The 23,359-nt window shown below is 43.6% G+C and overlaps 1 protein-coding gene across 1 annotated transcript; it reads right to left on the reverse strand.

The window, feature by feature from the left end:
- Positions 1 to 16,866: 16,866 nt before the first annotated feature.
- On the reverse strand, positions 16,867 to 23,151 carry LOC125446531 (zinc-binding protein A33-like). Its single transcript, XM_048520167.1, has 6 exons — positions 22,613 to 23,151; positions 22,431 to 22,526; positions 22,104 to 22,337; positions 21,612 to 21,634; positions 21,150 to 21,265; positions 16,867 to 18,882 (listed from the first exon to the last, which is right to left on the reverse strand). Exons 1-6 carry the CDS (start codon positions 23,027 to 23,029, stop codon positions 18,332 to 18,334), a joined length of 1,437 nt encoding a protein of 478 aa, XP_048376124.1. The 5' UTR covers positions 23,030 to 23,151; the 3' UTR covers positions 16,867 to 18,331.
- Positions 23,152 to 23,359: the final 208 nt, after the last annotated feature.

Below are 23,359 nucleotides of genomic sequence, written 5' to 3' on the forward strand. Positions count from 1 at the left end.
GAAGTCAGTGGTGAGTGGGGTTCCACAGGGCTCTGTCCTTGGGCCTCTACTGTTTGTAATTTTTATTAATGACTTGGACGAGGGAATTGAAGGATGGGTCAGCAAGTTTGCAGACGACACAAAGGTCGGAGGTGTCGTTGACAGTGTAGAGGGCTGTTGTAGGCTGCAGCGGGACATTGACAGGATGCAGAGATGGGCTGAGAGGTGGCAGATGGAGTTCAACCTGGATAAATGCGAGGTGATGCATTTTGGAAGGTCGAATTTGAAAGCTGAGTACAGGATTAAGGATAGGATTCTTGGCAGCGTGGAGGAACAGAGGGATCTTGGTGTGCAGATACATAGATCCCTTAAAATGGCCACCCAAGTGGACAGGGTTGTTAAGAAAGCATATGGTGTTTTGGCTTTCATTAACAGGGGGATTGAGTTTAAGAGTCGTGAGATCTTGTTGCAGCTCTATAAAACTTTGGTTAGACCGCACTTGGAATACTGCGTCCAGTTCTGGGCGCCCTATTATAGGAAAGATGTGGATGCTTTGGAGAGGGTTCAGAGGAGGTTTACCAGGATGCTGCCTGGACTGGAGGGCTTATCTTATGAAGAGAGGTTGACTGAGCTCGGTCTCTTTTCATTGGAGAAAAGGAGGAGGAGAGGGGACCTAATTGAGGTATACAAGATAATGAGAGGCATAGATAGAGTTGATAGCCAGAGACTATTTCCCAGGGCAGAAATGGCTAGCACGAGGGGTCATAGTTTTAAGCTGGTTGGTGGAAAGTATAGAGGGGATGTCAGAGGCAGGTTCTTTACGCAGAGAGTTGTGAGAGCATGGAATGCGTTGCCAGCAGCAGTTGTGGAAGCAAGGTCATTGGGGTCATTTAAGAGACTGCTGGACATGCATATGGTCACAGAAATTTGAGGGTGCATCCATGTGGATCAATGGTCGGCACAACATTGTGGGCTGAAGGGCCTGTTCTGTGCTGTACTGTTCTATGTTCTATGTTCTATGTTCTATGTTGTATTTTGCTGGAGAACCCAGGGTGCCATTGACTTCTGATCTGAGATGTGATTAAGAGGGCAACTAGGTCCTACGTGAAAGACGAATTTGGGGTGGTCCCATATGTAGTAATATAGCTTTGAATAAAGATCACTTGTGCTGAGGAACACAGAGCTTAAACTCCTCTTTGATATTTCTCCCTACAACACTTATAAAAACTCTGCCCATGCTTATTGATCCCGGATGTAAGATTGCTTCTTGAATAATTAGAAACAATTGTTTGCAACAGGCACTACCTTGCACTCTGGACTTTTCAGAGTTCATCCATCATCAACTTTTGTAGAATCTTGAGAAGGCCCTCCTGATTTGAGATGAGAATCCCTGTAGAAACATTGCACAATACAATAGAAGGAGGCCATTGAGCTCTTTTGCCTGCCCAACTGTTTGAAAAGACAATCAGCAACCCCATTCCCTCACTCTTTCCCTCTAGTTGAAATTTTCATTCAAACTTCATTCAAAGTTGGAGCTACTCGTCTCACCTTTCCTGAAATGCCTTTCTGATAGTAACTTATGGCCTAGAATATCCTCCTCGTATGTTCTCTTTTTCTTTTGCAAATTCTAAGATCCTTTCTGCACCCGTGAATGTCATTCTGCTCCAGAAGCTGTGTCTCAGCAGCAGTGCAACCTGGACTTCTCACGACTAGGTAAACACACCAAGCAGTGCTCAGTAATTCTGGCACCACCTCCTAATTTAAAAACCACTACTGCAGACAAATGAGGGAGATACATTTGTTTCGGTGTTCATGTTGTTAGTGTATCTGGGGATTGACCAGAATATTCACCATAGTTTCTTATAAGGATAGGTGCCTAATTAGAAAATGTACCTTCTGAAACAGAGTTACCGTGTTCCATCTAAACACATATATATATCTTCACCTTATAAATAGTTCAACATGCTATTTTGTTTTATAATTCTCCTGTAATGTTTTTGACATTAAATATTATAGCCTGACAAAAATATTCTGTACAAACATTTTATTACTCATAAAACTCATTTACCCAGGATCTCTTACCGTATGAGCCAAATAAAGGACCGAGTATTTCTTAATGAGTTGTGAGCACTCCTTTTCAATGTGCAAGACAGATCTGGGCTGGCCCTTGTTTGCTTTTGATCTTTAATAAATTTGACCTCTTTGCATTCCATCAGGCCTGGCTTGCAGAAACTACCCAATTTTGTTTTGGGCTTAGTTATTCAGGCTGTTGGCCACTTAGCCACAGTCCCTCCTCTTGATCCCATGGGCCTGAGCAAATAGGATAATGCAACAATTAGCCCAGAATTCCTAACTGTTTCACTACAAAAACATCCTTAATTAAGTATTGTAAAAAACATTAACTTTAAACTTCACAAACAGAGAACTTAGCCATTGCAGAACTCAAGACAAAATGTGCCCTATTCTGAAGCATTTTCTCAAATGCTGTACAAACCTCAAACATTGCAAAATCAAAAGTAAAATCTGATTTATATCACTCTTTCATGAAGCCAAATACAAAGTGAATATTTACAAATATGCCCAAGAGTTTCTTTATTGTACGTGTGGAGACTGTTGATTAAGCATTGTCTCTGAAATAGTTCTTTCTTCCACAGAATGAATTTTAATTTGCTTATGTCCAGTGGGGTTAACCACATGTACCCCAGGTAAAGAAAAAACTCCTTTGTTTATTCAGTGTCTTCAGTGAATTGATCCTGGTGTTGAATTCTATGAGGTAGAACTTCAGAAGGTCTTCGAAATTGATGGTTTATCCTGAAGGAAAATCAAGGTGGCATCTACTTTTGTCCTTATATAATACCCCTATGGCTTCAGATACATTCCCTAACCGTCCTCCACTGGTGGAGATCTCTATTGGCAATATTTCAATGCTGACTCATACTTGTCTTTTGAATTTTCCTCACTATTTTTTTCTTATTTTCCCCGTTTTTGTCTGTCAGTTGTGTCAGGCATAAATAGAATTTAGATACAGGAGCATGTTTGTGGCCATGCATTTTGGGCTTGGTCTATGGTGCCTTTCAGATAAGAGCATTTACTGGTAGTGACAGGGCAACTTTGCCTGGTCCTTCTTTCATTGGGGATGGAGAGGCTAAAAGAGGCTGGCAGCTGCTACTTCAAAGCACGGAAGCTGTGCTATTTAAGATGAGAAGACAGATGGAAATGTTTCTGAGAATAGGAGGACTTGGACTGTGGAGTGTTTTGTTTAGCCTCGTCCTCCTCATTGGAATATCTACTCAATTGTTTCTGTGTGCCTTGGAGCTATGATGGCTCCTCAGAACTCTGTGAATAGCGTATAGTTTTCTTAGATCATAGCAGCCAAGGAATTGTCTCCTGGTTCCATGGGATTCAGATCGGGGCAAGGGATTGGAGTAATTACAGAATCACCAGAGGCATGGGCAGCGCATTTGATAATAGCCAATTGTTTAGGGAGGAGAATTGCCTGGAGAAGGCTTTTAATATACAGGCAATTCTGGATGGGTACCTGAGGGCGTTTTTTTTTCAGTCTTCCCCTGTGACTTTTAAAAGAATCCTACCCTCCCTCCTTTTGTCCACTAGCAGTCTGTTCTGTTTTTCTGTTTAGTTTTAGACCTAGTACGACAGGTGATAGGGTCTGCGTAAGCCGTAGATTTGTCAGGAGATTCATGTAGGCTGCTTACTGAAAGGCTTGGAGATTCTATAGCAGGAGATTTGGTTTGATCAGCGTATGGTGGCAGTGATACAGCTATGGGTGATTGCTGGGACTGATGGCAGCGTTGGGGTGCTTGCAGATGTCGGTTGGCGAAGGACAGGTAGGGTTGTGGAAGGGGTAGTGGTCCCGATGGGGCAGAGGGGTGCCTTCCCCAGACCTCTTCATCTTGCTCATCTGTATCATTATTTTGGAGCAACATCGGCATGCCAGATATGTCAGGAGGTACCTCCGATTTTTAAACTTCGTCAATGCGGCCTTCTGCTCTAATCCCTGTTCTTTGTCTCGTCTTTCCCTTTCCAGCCATTTTTGATTAACCCTTTCCTGTTCATTCACCTCATGATCCTCACACCGCATCTTTAAAGCCTCCAAAGGTTTGGGTTTTCCCTTACTATCAGATGCACTAATCCCTCTTCTGCATGCATTATCTATCCAACTGGCCAGTTTTGATTTCTCAATCAGCTCCTCAGCTCTCTGCCTCCAGGATGGCATTAACGCTTTCCATTTGCTTCCCGCATTACATGTCCATGTTGCATCCTTGGCTTTAATACATAGATCTATATCCCACATTCCCCTTAATAGCCAACTCTCATCTCCCATTTTTTTTGTTTAGGCATGCCAACAGATGTCTGTACTGTACTTCATTTTTGGGGTCATCCCGGCAAAACCGATGTGAACAGATTCCGACACCCAACTTACCTAATATTTGTCCCATTTTTAGCACTTTTACTTTTGACTTATTTCTATATACTACATCAGTGTCCTTAGTTTCAGCACCCACTTCAGGGTCCTGACCTTCACATGGGGGATCTCCCCTCTTAACAACCGGTCTAAAGCAGGGTGGTTGAGACAGACAGACACTGTAACTGTCCTATACCTTACGTCTGAACACTTATACTGCTTTATCACTCTTATACTAACCCCATGGGCCTAATTAGTCAATTTTACCTGACCTAGGGACTCCAAACCCCGGCCACTGGGGGACTCTAACCTCCTGGATTTTTCAGTTACCTGACCTGGAGGCTGTAACCCCGGCCAGTGGGGGAATCTAACCTCCCGGATTGTTCAGTTACCTGACGTGGAGGCTGTAACCCCGGCCAATGGGGGAATCTAACCTCCCGGATTGTTCAGTTACCTGACCTGGGGACTGTAGCACCGGCCAGTGGGGGAATCTAACCTCCCGGATTATTCAGTCATCTGGCCTGGGGACTCTAACTCCGGCCACCGGGGGACTGTAACCTCCCAGTTTTTTTTACTAAAGTCTTTTCAGGGTTCTGTCAGTGCAGAGCTACGCAGGGATGAGGGGTCACATGGGTGGCAGGTTAGTGATAGAGAACAAGGTGATTTGTACCTTGCGGGCCCATCCGTATCGCCCCACCAACACTCGAACGATCACTTATTCAGTCTTCCACATAAGACTGCTGTACATGTTGGAACCCTGCTCACAGCACCAAACGTTAGGTTCATTTTCAGAGATCCTCACGGACTTGATGCAATAACAAGACACTGAGATAACAAAATGTGAGGCTGGATGAACACAGCAGGCCAAGCAGCATCTCAGGAGCACAAAAGCTTTTGTGCTCCTGAGATGCTGCTTGGCCTGCTGTGTTCATCCAGCCTCACATTTTGTTATCTTGGATTCTCCAGCATCTGCAGTTCCCATTATCTCTCTCCAATAACAAGACACTGACCTGTTTAGAAAAACACAAATCCTTTATTACAAAGCAAGTACAAGCCGTGGAGGATCACTGTACTCAACTCAGCACAGAATGCAGAGTCCCATAAGCGATTCTCCCTGAGCAGGGGACAGTCCCCGCTTTTCATACCTTCTTGAGTGCATAATACATAAAGCAATTTTACATCTCACAATGGCATGATACATGAAACAATCACCACACCAGGCATAGAGTGTGGAGCTGGATGAACACAGCAGGCCAAAGCAGCATCTTAGGAGCACAAAAGCTGACGTTTCAGGCCTAGACTCTTCATCAGAAAAAACTTTTTTTCTGGTGAAGGGCCTGGGCTTGAAACATCAGCTTTTGTGCTCCTCTGATGTTGCTTAGCCTGCTGTGCTCATCCAGCTCCACATTTTGTTATCTCAGGAGAGATTGAGTGCATCTGGCATATTCGTCCGGTTTAGAGGAGTGAATTGAGATTTCAATGCAACATTTAACTCGATATTAACTCGAGATCACAACAATATGGTTGATTAGGTAATCAAGGATGGGTAATCAATGCTGGTCTAGCCAGCAACCAATGACTCGTACCGTGAATTGATAAAAGCAAATCAATAGTTTCAAGAAAAAGAATAAAATCTATAGTCTTAGAAGGAATGACAACTAACCTTCCAATGATGGCAGGCGACCGGATATTTGTCAACGCGATGTCAAAACTACCCATGTCATTGACCGAAAGTGTCAGACAGATAATTGAGAGCATAGATTTTCAGCCTCAAATAAAGGACATCAGTGAGAAGACTGGTATGAAGCAAGGTGGTGTCAGTTTGGGATATGATTAATTTATTAGAATATAGTGAAACATCTCAGTAGTATTGACGGGGAAGGCTGAGGAGAGGCCACACTCAACTTGCTGATGTCCAAGCGAAAATTAAAATGTGATCTTTACATGGAACTCTCAAGTTAACTTCAATAACCTGGCTACCCCTGTTGGAACACATCGGTTCCCATTTTCCAACCCAGGGCCACGTCGCATCATTTCATGGATTCCAGTGAATCCAGGGAATCAAATTTTTGCCCTTCAACTCGACGTCAAATGTTCTGAAGTGGCGGCCAGCCCTTCTTGATTCAAGCACACCAGCTTCAGATTTGAATTTTATCACTGAAGAAGTTTGGAATACCGAACGGATCTCACAGGAAAGCCACAAACAAGCACGTAGTAAGATCCGATACTGTAACTCCCTCTCTCGGCCTTCCACGGAGCACGCAGACGCCCCTGAATGTCATCCTAAAAATTGTTGAAGCACCAATTACTCTCCACGTTGCGACCGTGGTCAACTGGAACAGACCATTGGTCAAGTAACAGTGCTCCCAATGTGCACGGTGCTTGGTTATAAATATGAAGGAGGCATCAGGCATGTACTCCTCAGGTCTTTTCATCGCTTGACCATCTTGTTGCACAATTATAGTTTTATCCATATTACGGACGGAGATTCTTGCCATCAGCAAAATACTGCTGACGCTTGAAATCCACAGGAGAAACAAAATTTGGGTAATTCTCAGTAGGTCAGGCTGTGTCTGTGCAGAGGGAAACGTGGTGGACTTTCAGATCCAGTAGAACCCTCTTCCCTTGGCTGAGCTGGTTGTCACTTTGAAAAGATAGTCCTTCAGTTCAACTCACTTGTACGTCCCAAAGTCGTTGCTCTAGCTACAAAACACTACATTGGACACACAGGCAGAAAGCTAGCCACCAGGATACACAAACATCAACTAGCCACAAAAAGACATGACCCACTATCACTCGTATCCTTACATACAGATGAGGAAGGACACCACTTTGATTGGGACAACACATCCATCCTAGGACAAGCCAAACAGAGACACGCACGAGAATTCCTAGAAGCATGGCATTCCAACGGGAACTCCATCAACAATAACGTTGATTCGGAGCCAATCTACCATCCTCTGAGAAAAATAACAGGAAATGACATCACCAACACAGGAAATGACATCACTACCCCAAGGAAACCTAACCAGATAAATAGAAAGCGGGACATAACACCAGCGCTTTGTCGGAGGCTCACTGATGATGTTACCTAGAATGGTGACGAAACGTCTGAAAACGAGCCTTCCAGCTCAGCGAGCAAACTCACATCCAGTAGTAGAATAGCTTTCAGACAGGTTGCTGATATGAGCAGACACAACACAGGAGAGCAAAGTGTTGGATTTTGGAAGGAACATTGAGGAGGACGTAAAATAATCTGGAACTGAACATTAGTCCCTGCTCACTGGATTACAAAGGGAGTTTTTCTTAGTACTTAACAGGATTAGGGTGTCACTGGCTCTGTCAGCATTTGTTGTCCATCACAATAACCCACAGATTAATTGCAGCAAATAATCAAAATCATTACATGGGTCACATATACTGCAGATCAGGAAAGAATGACAGTTACCTTCCTAAAGGATATTCATAAGCTAGATTGTCCTTTATGAAAATCAGCAATAGATTCACTTGTCTGTCTTCGGCATGCTGAAGTGCTCCAATGAACCACAACACTAACTGAAGGAACAACAGCTCATCTTCAGATGAGGCACTTTACAACCTTCTGACTTAATGTTGAGTTCAACACCTTCAAATTGTGAACCAACTCCCATTCCTTCTCTTTCTTTTAGCTTTACTTGTTACATTCTCTGTCACCAGGCCTTCTCTCTGCTCCCCACACCTCAGTGGGACTGTCTGTTCTTTCCAGTCTGGCAGTTAGACAGATCATTGCTTTGCCATTCTCACATTCCAATTACTTCATCTAAACTATCAACATCCTTTCTCCCGCAGCATGCCAACCCCCTCCCAACTGTTGCATAAATGTTGCCATGCTACACTTGACTTCAGCTCTGATGAAGAATGATCTAGATTTGACTCCTCCCACTTCCTACAGACTAAGGGGGTGGCCATGGGCACCCGCATGGGCCCCAGCTATGTCTGCCTCTTTGTAGGTTACGTGGAACAGTCCCTCTTCTGCACCTACACAGGCCCCAAACCCCACCTCTTCCTCCGGTACATTGATGACTGTATCAGCGCCGCCTCTTGCTCCCCAGAGGAGCTCGAACAGTTCATCCACTTCACCAACACCTTCCACCCCAACCTTCAGTTCACCTGGGCCATCTCCAGCACATCCCTCACCTTCCTGGACCTCTCAGTCTCCATCTCAGGCAACCAGCTTGTAACTGATGTCCATTTCAAGCCCACCGACTCCCACAGCTACCTGGAATACACCTCCTCCCACCCACCCTCCTGCAAAAATTCCATCCCCTATTCCCAATTCCTCCGCCTCCGCCGCATCTGCTCCCACGATAAGACATTCCACTCCCGCACATCCCAGATGTCCAAGTTCTTTAAGGACCGCAACTTTCCCCCCACAGTGATCGAGAATGCCCTTGACCGCGTCTCCCGTATTTCCCGCAACACATCCCTCACACCCCGCCCCCGCCACAACCGCCCCAAGAGGATCCCCCTCGTTCTCACACACCACCCTACCAACCTCCGGATACAACGCATTATCCTCCGACACTTCCGCCATTTACAATCCGACCCCACCGCCCAAGACATTTTTCCATCCCCTCCCCTGTCAGCTTTCCGGAGAGACCACTCTCTACATGACTCCCTTGTTCGCTCCACACTGCCCTCCAACCCCACCACACCCGGCACCTTCCCCTGCAACCGCAGGAAATGCTACACCTGTCCCCACACCTCCTCCCTCACCCCCATCCCAGGCCCCAAGATGACATTTCACATTAAGCAGAGGTTCACCTGCACATCTGCCAATGTGGTATACTGCATCCACTGTACCCGGTGTGGCTTCCTCTACATTGGGGAAACCAAGCGGAGGCTTGGGGACCGCTTTGCAGAACACTTCCGCTCAGTTCGCAACAAACAACTGCACCTCCCAGTCGCAAACCATTTCCACTCCCCCTCCCATTCTCTAGATGACATGTCCATCATGGACCTCCTGCAGTGCCACAATGATGCCACCCGAAGGTTGCAGGAACAGCAACTCATATTCCGCCTGGGAACCCTGCAGCCATATGGTATCAATGTGGACTTCACCAGTTTCAAAATCTCCCCTTCCCCTACTGCATCCCTAAACCAGCCCAGTTCGTCCCCTCCCCCCACTGCACCACACAACCAGCCCAGCTCTTCCCCCCCACCCACTGCATCCCAAAACCAGTCCAACCTGTCTCTGCCTCCCTAACCGGTTCTTCCTCTCACCCATCCCTTCCTCCCACCCCAAGCCGCACCCCCAGCTACCTACTAACCTCATCCCACCTCCTTGACCTGTCCGTCTTCCCTGGACCGACCTATCCCCTCCCTACCTCCCCACCTACACTCTCTCCACCTATCTTCTTTACTCTCCATCTTCGGTCCGCCTCCCCCTATTTATTCCAGTTCCTTCTCCCCATCCCCCTCTCTGATGAAGGGTCAAGGCCCGAAACGTCAGCTTTTGTGCTCCTGAGATGCTGCTTGGCCTGCTGTGTTCATCCAGCCTCACATTTTATTATCTTAGATTTGAAATGTTAGGTTGTTCTCTCTCCATTGATGCTGCCTGACCACTGTGAGTTCCAGCATATGTTGTTTTCAATGGTTTCATGGTCATCATTAGATTGTTAATTCTATTTTTTGTGTTGAATTAAAATTCCCCAATCTGTGATGTCAGGATTTAAAATCTAAAACTGTTTCAACCCTGTGCTAAGCTTCTCATTCTAGAAATACTGGTGTGTGACCCAGAAATGGGGTCGCTGTCACCTGATAAATGTCTTATAAATCACCAGGTGACAATCACCAGGAAATCAGTCCATAATAACACTGAGTTATTGACCAAAATGTGCAGAGTTTCAGTGAAGAGCATGTCATACCTTCTCTTCTGACAAGCTTCCTCCTGAAAGAAATTAACCACGAATACTGAAGATGACAGTACTAGGTTTCAGGAGGAGACATACAGTCTGCTGAATTGAGCAGATACCACCTGGAAGTGTAAAGCAATGCACTTTGGAAAGAAGATTGAGGAGATGGTAAAATAAACTGGAACTGACCATCAGTTTTGCTCACAGGCATAGTGACACTCACACACCCACTGCACCAGACACACCCACACACTCTCCACATGGAATTGTAACTAGATTACAATGGGTGCCCTTTTATTCATTCACATAATCGGGATGTCGCTGGATCTGCCAGCAATTGGACCCCATCCCTAATTACCCACAGGGCAAGTGCAATGAAAAGAAAAGTCAAAATCATTGTCATGGAGTCACATATACTTCAGATCAAGGAAGGGCAATTGTTTGCTTCCCTAAAGGGCTTTTATGAACTGAAGACCTTTTATAACAGTTGACAATAGTTCATTGTCATCATTAGACTCTCAATTCCGGATTTTTATTGAATTTAAATTCCACCATTTACTATGGTGGGAATTAAACTCAGAACATTACCAGGTGTCTGGACCATTAGTCAAGAAATAATACCACAAGGTCATCACTTCCCCTCATGGTTTAATTTTGAGCTTGCAGAATGCCACCCTGCCATCCATTTATGTTCCTTAGGGAAGGAAACTGTCATCCTTACCTGGTCTGTCTTACTTGTAATGCCATACCAACAGCAATGTGGTTGATTCTTAACTTCCCTGTGGGCAATAAATGCTGGCCTAACCAGTGATGCTCACATCCCAAAATGAATAAATAAAATAAACCACTATGCAAGGAGATCATTAAACTTGGTAGCAAGCAGTTAATAACAAAGCAAGTATCAACTTCATAACTAGTTCCCAGGATGTCGCTGGTATTCCTAAGAATCTGTCGCAGTGTGGCAGTGGGTAGTTCAGTGAAAAACAGCAGAGCCTTCCAGGCAGTCAAAATGAATTTAATTTGGCATGAGATTCTTGCCCATTGGTGTTATATAACAGTTAACAATAGTTCCTTTGTCAGTTTTGGGATCTTCTGAGAGATTGAATTGCCTGCTGTATAAAATCATGTCTTTCTTTATAGGGTGAACATCAGAAGCAGATGCACACTTATTTATATATCGTGCTGTGTTCACAGAACATTATGGATCGGTACAGATTGAGTGTGCTAGGGTAGAACATTTTGGTTCCCTAGGATAGGTGAGGAGTATGTTATGTATTCATGAGCTTCAGCTTCATGTAAGGTCAGAAGTCGCATGACACCAGGTTAAAGTCCAACAGATTTATTTGAAACCACAAGCTTTTGAAGCACTGCACCTTTATCACATGAGGTGAGGAGAAGCATACAGGCACAGAATTAATAACCTGAGAGAGCGAAAGATCATACAATGGTGTGAGTTGATTGTCATCAGGCTGAATATTAAGTCTCTGTGGGTGATCAAGAATGTCAGGTGGTGTGAGTAAAATGTCAATAGCTGAACAACAAGTGAAGGGATGACCTATAATCTGATTAATTGAGGCAAAGAGATAATTACACAAAGAATTAAAACAAAGGTGCTGGCACAAAACGAAAGACTGGACTAACAACATCTGGCACCCCTCAGCACCTGATGGGACCTATTATTTGGCCTGTCTACAATCTACACACACCATTTGTATGATCTTTTGATCTCTCTGATTATAAATTCTGTGCCCGTATGCTTCTCCTCACTTCACTTGAGGAAGGGGCAGCACAATGAAACCTTGTGATTTCAAATGAACCTGTTGGACTATAACCTGGTGTCATGTGACTTCTGACTTTGTCCACCCGAGTCCAACACCGGCACTTCCACATCATTTCAGCTTAATAGAGTTTAAAATGAGTGTTTGCTTGAGTGAGCTACAGGTCTTTACGAGCAAAATAGTTTTGTTTGGTGCCCTATAGGATAAAATTCTAGGCATCGCTGTCGAGTTATTAGAATCAATTTTTAGTCAATGTTCTATTAACAGTTGTCATCATGTTTGAGGTTTCACGAAACTGACTGCAATATATTCCCTCGCTTTCAGGAGTATCAGCTCGCCTTTTTCCTTCATTTGTTTCTGCAGCTTTGAGAGGTTTTCCTTAATCGATTTTAAATTCTCCTGAATCTTTTGAAGATTTTTCTCCATTGGATATTCAATCCTCCTCTCTTCTTTGAGATCTCTGAGTAAACGCTGCTCTTTCTCAGAGAGAACCTGATGCATTTTAGTGAACTCGGATGTGATGTGGGTCTGCAGACTGCTCGCCTGTTCCTACCAAATCGAAATGTGAAACATCATTGATGTCCCACAATGAAGGGAACAAAACTAACGAAGATCCCAGAAAATCAGCGCAGGAAGATCTCACCCTAACTTCAAAAATCTTCACTTGCTGTTTCAGTTCCGTTTCCTCAACGACCCGTATCTTCTCTGTGAGAGAATCGAAGGAAGATTTCAGCTGATCCTAGAATTGGAAGAGAAAATTATATAATTAAAAAAGCAGACTGTGCAAATGCACTAAATCTTTCACTTTATACAGCATTTCCTTTCTACCTTATAGATTTAAACAGCTTCCGTAATCGGGAGGAAGCGGTGCATCTGCGTCCCAGAGAATCTTTACAAATCAGACAAATCTATTGCTTTTCAGTCTCACAGAACAGCTTCAGTTCTTGATGTTTCTCACAGAGAAATTCATTTTCCTTCTCTCTCGGATCGAGATTTAATTTTCGAGCTTTCTCGGCCAGATTCTTTATGACCAGAGTTGCCATTAAGTTTCTTTGCGGACTCGCCTCTCTACATTTCGGGCAGGAATTTATTTCCTTATTTTCCCAAATCTAGGTGACACAGGAGCCTTCACAAATGCTGCCAGACCTGCTCAGCTTTTCCAGCAACTTCTGTTCTAGTTCCTGATTTACAGCATCCGCAGTTGTTTCGGTTTTTGCTTTTATTTTAAACTTCAAAGCAGCGTTTTGTCATGTAAACATTCTATGTTGGATTATCTGAAGTATGCCAGGGGAATGGTGTACAGCAAACGAGAGGAGAATTCAAGTACTGAATAGTATCCTCGTCAGTCTCGCAGTCAACAGCTCAGCTCGGACAAGTTACTGCAATCTGCTGCATCCAGGGGTGTTAGTTTCTCTGGTGAAGATCTCATTGAAAGTTATCCTAGAGGGTGAAATTTGAGGTTGTCAAACTTCTCTCAGGACTTTGTTAGATATACTGAGCGACAATAGGGACACAAATCCAATAAATTTAATTGCAAACCCACTGCTTTTACAGAAATCTTTCTTATAAATGTTTTATATTCAGCATTTACTAAATTGAATGTCAACTCCTGACTATGCTACAATTTTATAGATCTTAAGACCAGACTGGGATCCTGTGAACAGTTTTGATTTTCTTGTTTAAGGAATTTATTCTTGCCTGAGAGGAATACAATGAAACTCCCGTGGATTATTGTTGGTATTGTCCTTTGATGGGAAAGTTTATAGTCTATCGCCATTTCTATCTAAAGAATTAGAAATGTTCCCGCTGAAACTCATCCTTCTTAAAGGACTTGATGGGATAGTAGTTGAGAGGTTGATGCCTCTGAATAGGCTTGATAGAACCCGGGTCCTTAGTGAATCTAGCATAGGAATTTGTGAAAGTAAACCGGTATTGGAACAAATAGTAAATTGGTCTTCACTGAAAGGATCACTGGGAGTAAAGCTGAAGCTGCCTGCCTGCCAATGTAGTTAACTCAGCCACATTAGGGGCATTTAAACAGCCCTTGGATAAGCATATGGATGACGATGGGATCGTGTAGGGGGAGGGGCTTAGATTAGTTCACAGGTCAGCGCAACATCGAGGGCCGAAGGGCCAGAATGTTCTGCGCTGTATTGTTCTATGTTCTATGCTTTATGCAACCGATGAAAAAATCATTAAACCCTCCTCCCACCTCAAGTTGCACCTCTGTTTCCTACCTACTAACCTCATCCCGCCTCCTTGACCTGTCCGTCCTCCCCGGACTGACCTATCCCCTCCCCACCTCTCTTCTCTTCTATCCATCTTCGGTCCGCCTCCCCCTCTCTCCTTATTTATTTCAGAACCCTCTCCCCATTCGCCTCTCTGATAAAGGATCTAGGCCCGAAACGTCAGCTTTTGTGCTCCTGAGATGCTGCTTGACCTGTTGTGTTCATCCAGCTTCACACTTTGTTATGCTGATTCTCCAGCATCTGCAGTTCCTATTATCTCTGATCAGCTGAAATCATTCTGAGAATCTCTCAAGGGAGGAAGCTCTGCTCTGAAAACAATGAAGGAGCAACAAAATAATTCTAAAACCAGAATAAGGTCTACCTCTGCTGATTTTCTGCGGTCTTGGTTAATTTGCTCTTTTAATATGTTATGTGAATTATTTGTATGAGGTCATGTTTCATTTGGTAGGAACAGACAAGCAGTCTGCAGAACCACATCACATCCCAGTTCACTAAAATGCACCAGATTCTCACTGAGCAAACGCAGTCTTTACTCAGACATCTCAGGTTGGGGGAAGGAGAGGAAACTATTCTAGAACCAAAGGAGAAAAACATTCGAGATTCCAGAGAATTTAATTCTATTAAATTACTATTGAGGGGAAACTCTCAAAGATGCAGAAATAGAAGGAGTGAAAAGACAAGTTTATATTTCAGAAAGTGAGGAAGTATTTTGCTGGTCAATTTTGTGACTGTTTGACAGGTTAAGCAATTATAACTGAAATAAATACAACACTTAATAAAAATATAAAGCAGATAGACGGCATAATTGCTTTCAATTTTAGGTAAGTTCTGCTAATATGACATAATAAATCAACTTGTACAGTCTTCAGAATCCTCAAATATTGAAAACCTCTCCGGCCACAGCAGAGAAACCAATGGACTGGAGAACAACTAATATGGAACGATTATTCTAGAAGATTGATAAGAAACTGTAGACCAATTGGTCTAATAACCATTGTAGGTAACTTAATGGAAACGATTATTTGGGACCGTCCAATCTCCAATGAGACAGGCAAGGGTTCATCGAAGGAAATTGTGTGTAAGTTTTTTTTGAGGAGGGACGATGAGGTACTTAAATGATGACAGTGCATTTGGGTTTCCAAATGGACTTCAGTTAAGGTTTTGACAAGGTCTCACATGGCAGCTTGGTTAAAAAGCCAGGAGACCACGGGATCCAGAGGAATCTGATCTAAAATTGCCTCTGTGATGGAAGCAGCGTGCAATGGTCGAAGGATCTTTTTTGTGACTAGAACTCTGTGTCCAGTAAACTATTACTTGATTCGTCGTTGTTTGTTGTGCACTTCAATGATTTAATCATGAATGTAGGAGGTACGATCAATCATTGAATTCACAGATGACAATGAAAATTGGTTGTGTGGTAAATAGCAAAGAGGATACTCTCAGACTACATCAATGTAGCCTGGCTGGTGAGACAGGCCGAATAGTGGCAAACGAGATTAATCCTCAAAAGTATGAGGTGGTGCATTTTGGGATCATGAACAAGGCAAGGGACTTTACATTCAACGGTAGGAGCCAAAGAAGTAGAGGATGAGAGAGAGTTTGGTGTATGTATCCATAGGTCCTTGGAGAAAACATTACAGGTAGATAAGGTGGGGTAAAGCAGCATATAGGATACTTGCTTTCATCAGTTAAAGCATTTAATTTAAAAGCAAGGATGCAATGATGGAGCTGTGGAACCTAACAGTTTCAATATTCGGGTTTATTTTAATGAGGCAAACAATTCAATTATATGCATCTTTTCCACTGATTTGATTGCTCATAAACATCACATTTGTTTGCATTTACTACGGCTCCTGCCTTACCAGAGGTGTCTTCATTAGAAAGCTCAATTCAGTTCTAGAACACAGAACATAGAACAATATAGCGCAGAACAGGCCCCTCGGCCCTCGATGTTGTGCCCACCTGTGAACTAATCTAAGCCCCTCCCCCTACAAGATCCCATCGTTATCCATATGCTTGTCCGAGGACTTTTTAAATGCTTAACCTACTCATCTCGGTTCCTCCAATTAACCCACACTTTTCTAACTATATCTAAGATCATCCTAAAGTTTTCACAATGTTTATCCCACTGGCCTGTCACTATTGAGTTTATTCTTACACATTTTTGAACAGATTTACAATTGCCTTCAGCCTCAAGGGCTAAAGTAGGTGAATGTTCTTATAGCCCACCTCATCACCTTATCCGCACTGGCAATTGCTGAAGTTCCAGAGTAAATGTTAGTGTTATTTCTGGGCAACAACTTTTCTATTTATCCCAGCCAAAGGCACTTAGACTCAATCAGATGAATTTGCAGTGGGAGCTCTAAGAGTAAAGAAAAATACAGCACAGAAACAGGCCCTTTGGCCCTCCAAACATGTGCTGACACATTTTGTCGAAGGATCCACACTCTAGAACAATTTGTGAATCAAACAGTCAACATGCTTTATTTCTGTTTCTTGGGTTTAGCAATGAAAGTGTTGCTTTTGAGAAAAGTGTCATCTGTTTCAGTGACTCTCACATTGTACTGCTTGAAGAACCCATTTTCAAATGTGATCGTGGGATTCCAACATAAGTTATATTTATAGCTACAATCTGAGCAGGTTACAGACGTGTTAAATAATGCTTTTAATTAAAGTGTATTTACACTTTCGTGATTTAAGGATCATTCCAGGAATGTACACAGTGTTGAGACAAAACTAAATCAGGGATAAATGGCACCTGTGATTTCACTTATATTCTAGTGTATGCAAATTGAGCTGCCTTTAAAGCGGTTAGACATTATCTGTTAAATGCATCAATATTGATATATCACTTTCAAACCAGACAGGTTGTCAAACAATTATTCGCAATTAAATAGTCTCAAGGTACGTTCCTATATTAATGTAAACTAAGCTGCCGTGAGCAAACGAATCTTCTTCCAATTTTATGACAGCACCTAAGCGGATGTGACATTTAATCATTGAAAAATTTCGTGTTATTTCACCATGGCAAGTGTTTGAATTAAGAAAAGTTGACAGCATTTTTGTGATTACCAGAAACAAACCACCAAGACATTAACTAAAACAGAAAATGACGTAAACACTCAGACAGGGAAGATGGGAAGAGTTACTGAAGTGCAGACGAACTTCATTTTAGACTCGAAAAGTTAACTCAGTCTCTCTCTCTCCACAAATGCTGAACTTACTGAGTTGCCCCAGCCTTCTCTGTGTGCGTTTGAGTTTCAGCATCCGTAGCACTTTGCTTTCATAAGAACAGTACTTGCTTATAGCTGGATCCCAAACTGAAAACTGCGCAGCTAGTCTTCCACATCCCCGCGACTGGAAGTGAATCCTATTCTACCGCTGAAAACCATGAAACGAGTATCCCCAACACGTGAAGAAAGTGAAAATTCGCCAGGTTAGGGAATGGAAATCTTCATGATTGTTTATCCAGGATTAACACTAATTGCTAGTAATATAAGCTTTGACACTGGCTATTTTTCCATCACTTCCACTCCCCACACACGTTGTCTCACTTGCCCCATAGTGATATGATCTAGTGTCTGCGCGGATATACTCCACTGACCCTGCAGTGAAGTGGTTTGGTGTCCCCCTGGAAAGACTCCACTGAGCCCAGTCTGAGAACCACTGACTGATTCATCTCCAACACCGTCATGTAGCGCCACCTTCCGCCTGTGGAGCAACATTACAGGCTGAAGGTTCCTGCGTTCCTGCAGCTCCTGCGTTCATTATCACCAATAAAGTCGAAATCTACAATTCAGCTTCTGTTTGATTTTTCTCTCCACCTCCTTCTTTCCCCCAGCTTCACAGAGCTCCTTGTCGAGTTTTTCAGCTCCCAGTTCGGATACAGAGTTTATTCCTTAAATGCTAACCTGGCCTCCCTCTCCACCTGTGACTGAGACCGACCCCCCAACAGTTTACAGATGGCAGGAGACAGGGCGAACCGGGTGAATTTATGGGATGGATCTGTCAGCAACCCTTAATCCCGCAGATTGTCAGCGGGGCGGAGTTTTTCCCGTCAATATTCAGTCCCGGACTGAAGATAGGAAAGATTCTCTCAGTGAAAGTGTGGGTGAAAGTGTGGAGATGGGACATGGTGTCCGCATTGTAAAATGACACCTGTCCACCCTCATAGTCCAGGAAAACCCCTATCTTCCAGGGATTCACATTCTGAATGAATGGTTTCGGTGAGGGGGAGGTGGCGGCAAAGTAGCCACTCCCTGGAATCAGTCCCACAGTCCAGTTTCCGGACTCAGGGTTCAGGATATTTACTCTTTTCCGGTCCAAGGACTCTCGGGCCACTCCCAAACCCCATTCCGTCTTCCTCCCCACCTCCACCTCCCAGTAATGTCTCCCTGATGTAAATCCTTGTGATCCAAGCACAAAGGGCAAAGGATCAAATCTCTCCGGGGAGTCAGGGAGCGGCTGCCGTTTGTCTCCGAGTCTCACACTGGTCCGGTCCTCAGACAGGATGAGCCAGGAATTCGCTGTGTTCGGGTCCAGAGTGAGAGAGGCTGGAGCTGGGGGAGAGATCAAATAACACCGTCAGTGAGAGGGAGGGAGGGAGGGAGCAATCGGAGAACGCGTGATGCGGGGCAGAGGTCCACAAGGGTGAGCAGGGCGGGAGAGAACATAAACGCATGCGTGGGAGGACCGGAAGAAAGAGCTGTCAGTGGGAGGAGAGTGAGTGGGAAAAATGGAAATGAAGAGATAAAGCAGGAGCAGGCAGAGACTGTATGAGAAGAAAAGAGATGCAAATAAATGATCGGGGTCCTTTAAGGATCTGCGATTTTCATGCTGGATCGAAGTGTGGAGGCGAGTGAATCAATGATAGAATATCAGCTAGAGTGCTGGAAAGAAAGATTGCTGGAGGGGGAGTTTCAGAGAGTGGGGAATAAAAAGGGAGGATTATGTGGGAGGAAACTGAGGGAATGAGATTATGGGAAGCGGGGGTGGCGGGGCGATCGGAAATTGACAAGTAGACGTGGGAGAGTTGAAGGTATAGTTCGAATGGGAATGCAGTGCGGCTGGGGCTTTTTAGGCCCGAAACGTCAGCCTTCCAGCTCCTCCGATGCTGCTTGACCTGCTCTGTTCCTCCAGCTGTACATCTTGTTGTCGCTGGGGACTTGTGTTAGGGTTTTCAGTTGCCAAGGCACCAAACTCTGAAATTCCCTCCCTCCAGCTCTCTATCACTCCACAGCACATTCTTCCCTTACGAAACTCCTTTAAAACCTAATGCTTCCATGAAGATTTTGGTCACTTGAAGTTATATCTTCTTGTGGGGGCTGCATCGAATTATCAAATAAGTGATTTTGGGAAGTGAGGAGATTATCACACTATAGGTGTTATGGATAAATTACAGAGCTATTGTCAGAAGAATTGTACAATAGGGAAACAGACCTTCAGTCCAACTCATCTATGCTGACCAGAAATCCTAAATCAGTTAAAACCCATTTGCCAGCATTTGGCTTGTATCCCTCTAAACCCTTCCTATTCATGTACCCACTCAGAAGCCTTTAAAATGTTATAATTGTACCAGCCTCTATATCTTCCGTAGCAGCTGATTCCATAGATGTCACATCTTCTGCGTGAAAAAGTTGCCCCTTAGATCCCTTTTAAATGCTTCCACTCCTACTTTAAACCTATGCCATCTCGGTTGGATTCCCTACCCTGGGAAAAAAAACCTCAGCTGTTCACCCTATCTATGTACCTCAATGCTTTATAAAACTCTATATCAAGTCTCCCATCAGCCTCCAATGTTCCAGAGAAAATAGCCCCAGCCTATTCAGCCTCTCCTTGTAGCTCATACCCTCCAACTCCAGAGCCATCCCTGTAAATATTTTTGGAACCTTTTCAAGTTTAACAATATCTTACCAATAGCACAGATACCAGAATTGAACACAGTATTCTGAAAGTGGCCTAACCAATATCCTGTATAATTGCAACATGACCTCTTAACTTCTACACTCAATGCACTGACCAATAAAAGAAAGTTTACCAAACACCTTCTTCACTGTCTGTCTGTGACTGCACCTTCAAGAAACTATGAGCATGCATCCTCAAGGTCTCTTTTTTCAGGAAAACTCCCCAGGACCCTACAATTAAATGTTTAAGTCCTGACCTGATTTGCCTTAACAAAATGCAACACCTCTCATTTATCTAGATTAAACTGCATCTGCCACTCCTCTGGCCATCAGACCATCTGATCAAGGTACCATGTACTCTGACAAAACCTTCTTCACTGTCTACTACAAGTTATTGAAAAGGGAGGGATAATAGGGATTACATTTACATTTTAGTTTAGTTTCAGGTCATGGCAACACCCATGTTATGTATAGTGGAGCATTCCTTTTCTTTTCAATGCATCTATGCAGTTTTATCTTCTCAATAACCTTTAACCTAGAATGTTTATACCTACAAGTTCTCGCTTATCAAGAATAATGTCACAACTTCTTGATCAAACTGCTTAACCTCAGCAAACAGAATAGATGGTTTTGACAAATACCTTCAATATCACTGTGTGTTTCTAATAGTGCACTAATAAAACTTAGCCAGTACTCCACTGGAAATGCAAATTCACATTCTGAGATCAGTGCTCTGTTCCTCCAGTTCTACAGACCTTTTTGCTGCTTTAACAAAAAGAATCCAATAGCCTCACCCATTGAAAGTCACAGAAAGCAAACTATAAGAACGGAGAGGCGCCCGAGGACTTGAGCAATCACCTGATCATATAATTTGGGACCTTGGATCGCCTTTTGTTAAAATCAAGCAAAATATCGAGTTTTACCTGGGTTAATGTCGCGATTCAGTTCTCTCCACGTTATGTACTGCAAGGGTCCTTTGAATTTTCCAATAGATAGGACAGCATCCGCTGTTGAGAGGAGGTGACATTCATCTTTGATCCTGTGCGTATTAAGCAATCAATGTTAGAAATTTGGCTTTGATAGAAATTTTCAAAAATAGTGCAAAATCCTCAAACATCCACAATCAATCCCAAATGTAAATATAAGATAACAAAGTGTGAAGCTGGATGAACACAGCAGGCCAAGCAGCATCTCAGGAGCACAGAGATGCTGCTTGGCCTGCTGTGTTCATCCAGCTTCACACTTTGTTATCTTGGATTCTCCAGCATCTGCAGTTCCCATTATCTCCGAAGGTAAATATGTTTAAGCATGAAGTAAATCAATAGCAACATAGTTCAGAATGAATTAAGCAAACTGCAGAATTTCACTAAAGAGCAATGCCTTACCTTTCGTTCAGATGAGTTTCATGCTGAAAGAAATGAACCACAGATAGTTAGTTTGATGGAAACACTTTTCAGGAGGAGACAAGCAGGCTGTTGGAATGAGCAGACATAACCCGGAAGTGTAAATTTTGGAAGGAAGATTGAGAGGACAAAATAAACTGGAACTCAACATCAGTCCCGCTCACAGTCACAAAGGCGTTCACACTCCCAATGTACCAGAGACACCTACACTCTCCATATGGAACTGTAACTGGAGTACAATGGGAATTCCAGGAGATAATTAAACTTGGGAAACACGGAATTTATGACAAAGTACTAAGGTTTAAACAATTCATTCCCGGGATTCTCCACAGAACGTGCAAATCAATTAATCATTTGCCAAACAACTGCACAGCTGACATTTTAGTTATTTCTACTTTTTCGTGAAAGTGCATGTGCACAGTTCACGGTGATTATGTACGATCTACTGGAATCACCTGCAATATTGACCCTCACCTTCAGAAGTATCAGCTCATCTGTTTGCTCCATCTGTTTCTGCAACTTTGAGAGTTTCTCCTCAATAGAGTTTAAATTCTCCTGAATCTCTCGAAGGTTTTTCTGCATTGGCTCTAGAATCCTCTCCTCTTCTTCCCTGAGATCTCGGAGTAATCGCTGCTCTTTCTCAGTGAGAATCTGGTGCATTTTAACGAACTCGGATGTGATGTGGGTCTGCAGACTGCTCGCTTGCTCCTACCAAATGAAATGTGAAACATCATTTATGTCCCGCGGAAAAGGGAACAAAACTACCCGAGATTTCAGAAAATCAGCACAGGAAGGCCTCACCCTCACTTCGGAAATCCTCCGTTTCTGGCTCAGTTCCATGTGTTGAGCCGCCGATTTCTTGTCTCTGAGAGAATCTAAGGAGGGTTTCAGCTGATCCTTGGAGTGACAAAATAAACCCAAAACGGATGTTAGACTGTGATAACGTGATAAACATTTCATCTGACAATTTTTTTCCCTCTTACCTTATAGTATTTAACAGCTTCCTTAATTTGAACGAAGCGGTGCTCTCTGTGTTCCGGCGCAGTGACACAGTTCACGCAGATCAGTTTCTTGTCGGTTTCACAGAACAGTTTCACGTCTTCTTGATGTTTCTCACAGTGAAGTTTACTTCCCCGCTCTTTGGGTACCTCGTTTGATTTTCGAGCTTTCTCGGCCAGATTCGCTAAGGCCCGATTTACCCTGAGGTTTCTTTCCGGAAACTCCTCTCTACATTCCGGGCAGGAGTTTATCTCCTTCTTTTCCCAATTCTGGGTGATACAGGAGCGGCAGAAGTTGTGTCCACAATCCAGTGAAACCGGGTCGGTGAAGAAATCCAGACAAATGGGACAAACTGTCTCGTCGGTCCAACTCTTAGACTGCTGTCTGGAAACCATGTTCATGCTGTAATTCAAACTGATTTTATTTTGGATTCCTTCAGCTTCCGATGACTTTCGCGGGGATTCTCAGAGAAATATTTACGCGCTCTAGTCGTTCACGTGGATTAATAGTATGAAAGATAGAAAGATTTGGAGCAGGACGGGCGGTGGCTGTGGTTGGATAACAAAACTCTTGTCGGGTGTGGTTACAGCTCTAGGGAAAATCACCAATGGAGATGGGCGGAGGTGGAGATTCCAGGCAGTTCTGTCCTGTCTGAACTTGCCGCAGATCAAATTCTCACAGTGCAAACCTGGGCGCATAGCCGAATTGCGTGAACAATCATCAGGCTTGCA

The sequence above is a fragment of the Stegostoma tigrinum genome, chromosome 34 (assembly GCF_030684315.1).
Source record: "Stegostoma tigrinum isolate sSteTig4 chromosome 34, sSteTig4.hap1, whole genome shotgun sequence".
In the NCBI taxonomy this organism is placed as follows: domain Eukaryota; kingdom Metazoa; phylum Chordata; class Chondrichthyes; order Orectolobiformes; family Stegostomatidae; genus Stegostoma; species Stegostoma tigrinum.

What these genes read in the sequence shown, in the direction of transcription:
- LOC125446531 (XM_048520167.1), bottom strand. Translation starts at nt 23,029, where the DNA reads ATGAACATGGTTTCCAGACAGCAGTCTAAGAGTTGGACCGACGAGACA. An exon ending in ATGAGCTGATACTTCTGAAG is followed by an intron (nt 21,635 to 22,103) that starts GTGAGGGTCAAT and finishes CATTTCTTTCAG; the next exon opens with CATGAAACTCATCTGAACGA. An exon ending in GAATCGCGACATTAACCCAG is followed by an intron (nt 18,883 to 21,149) that starts GTAAAACTCGAT and finishes TCTCTCCCCCAG; the next exon opens with CTCCAGCCTCTCTCACTCTG.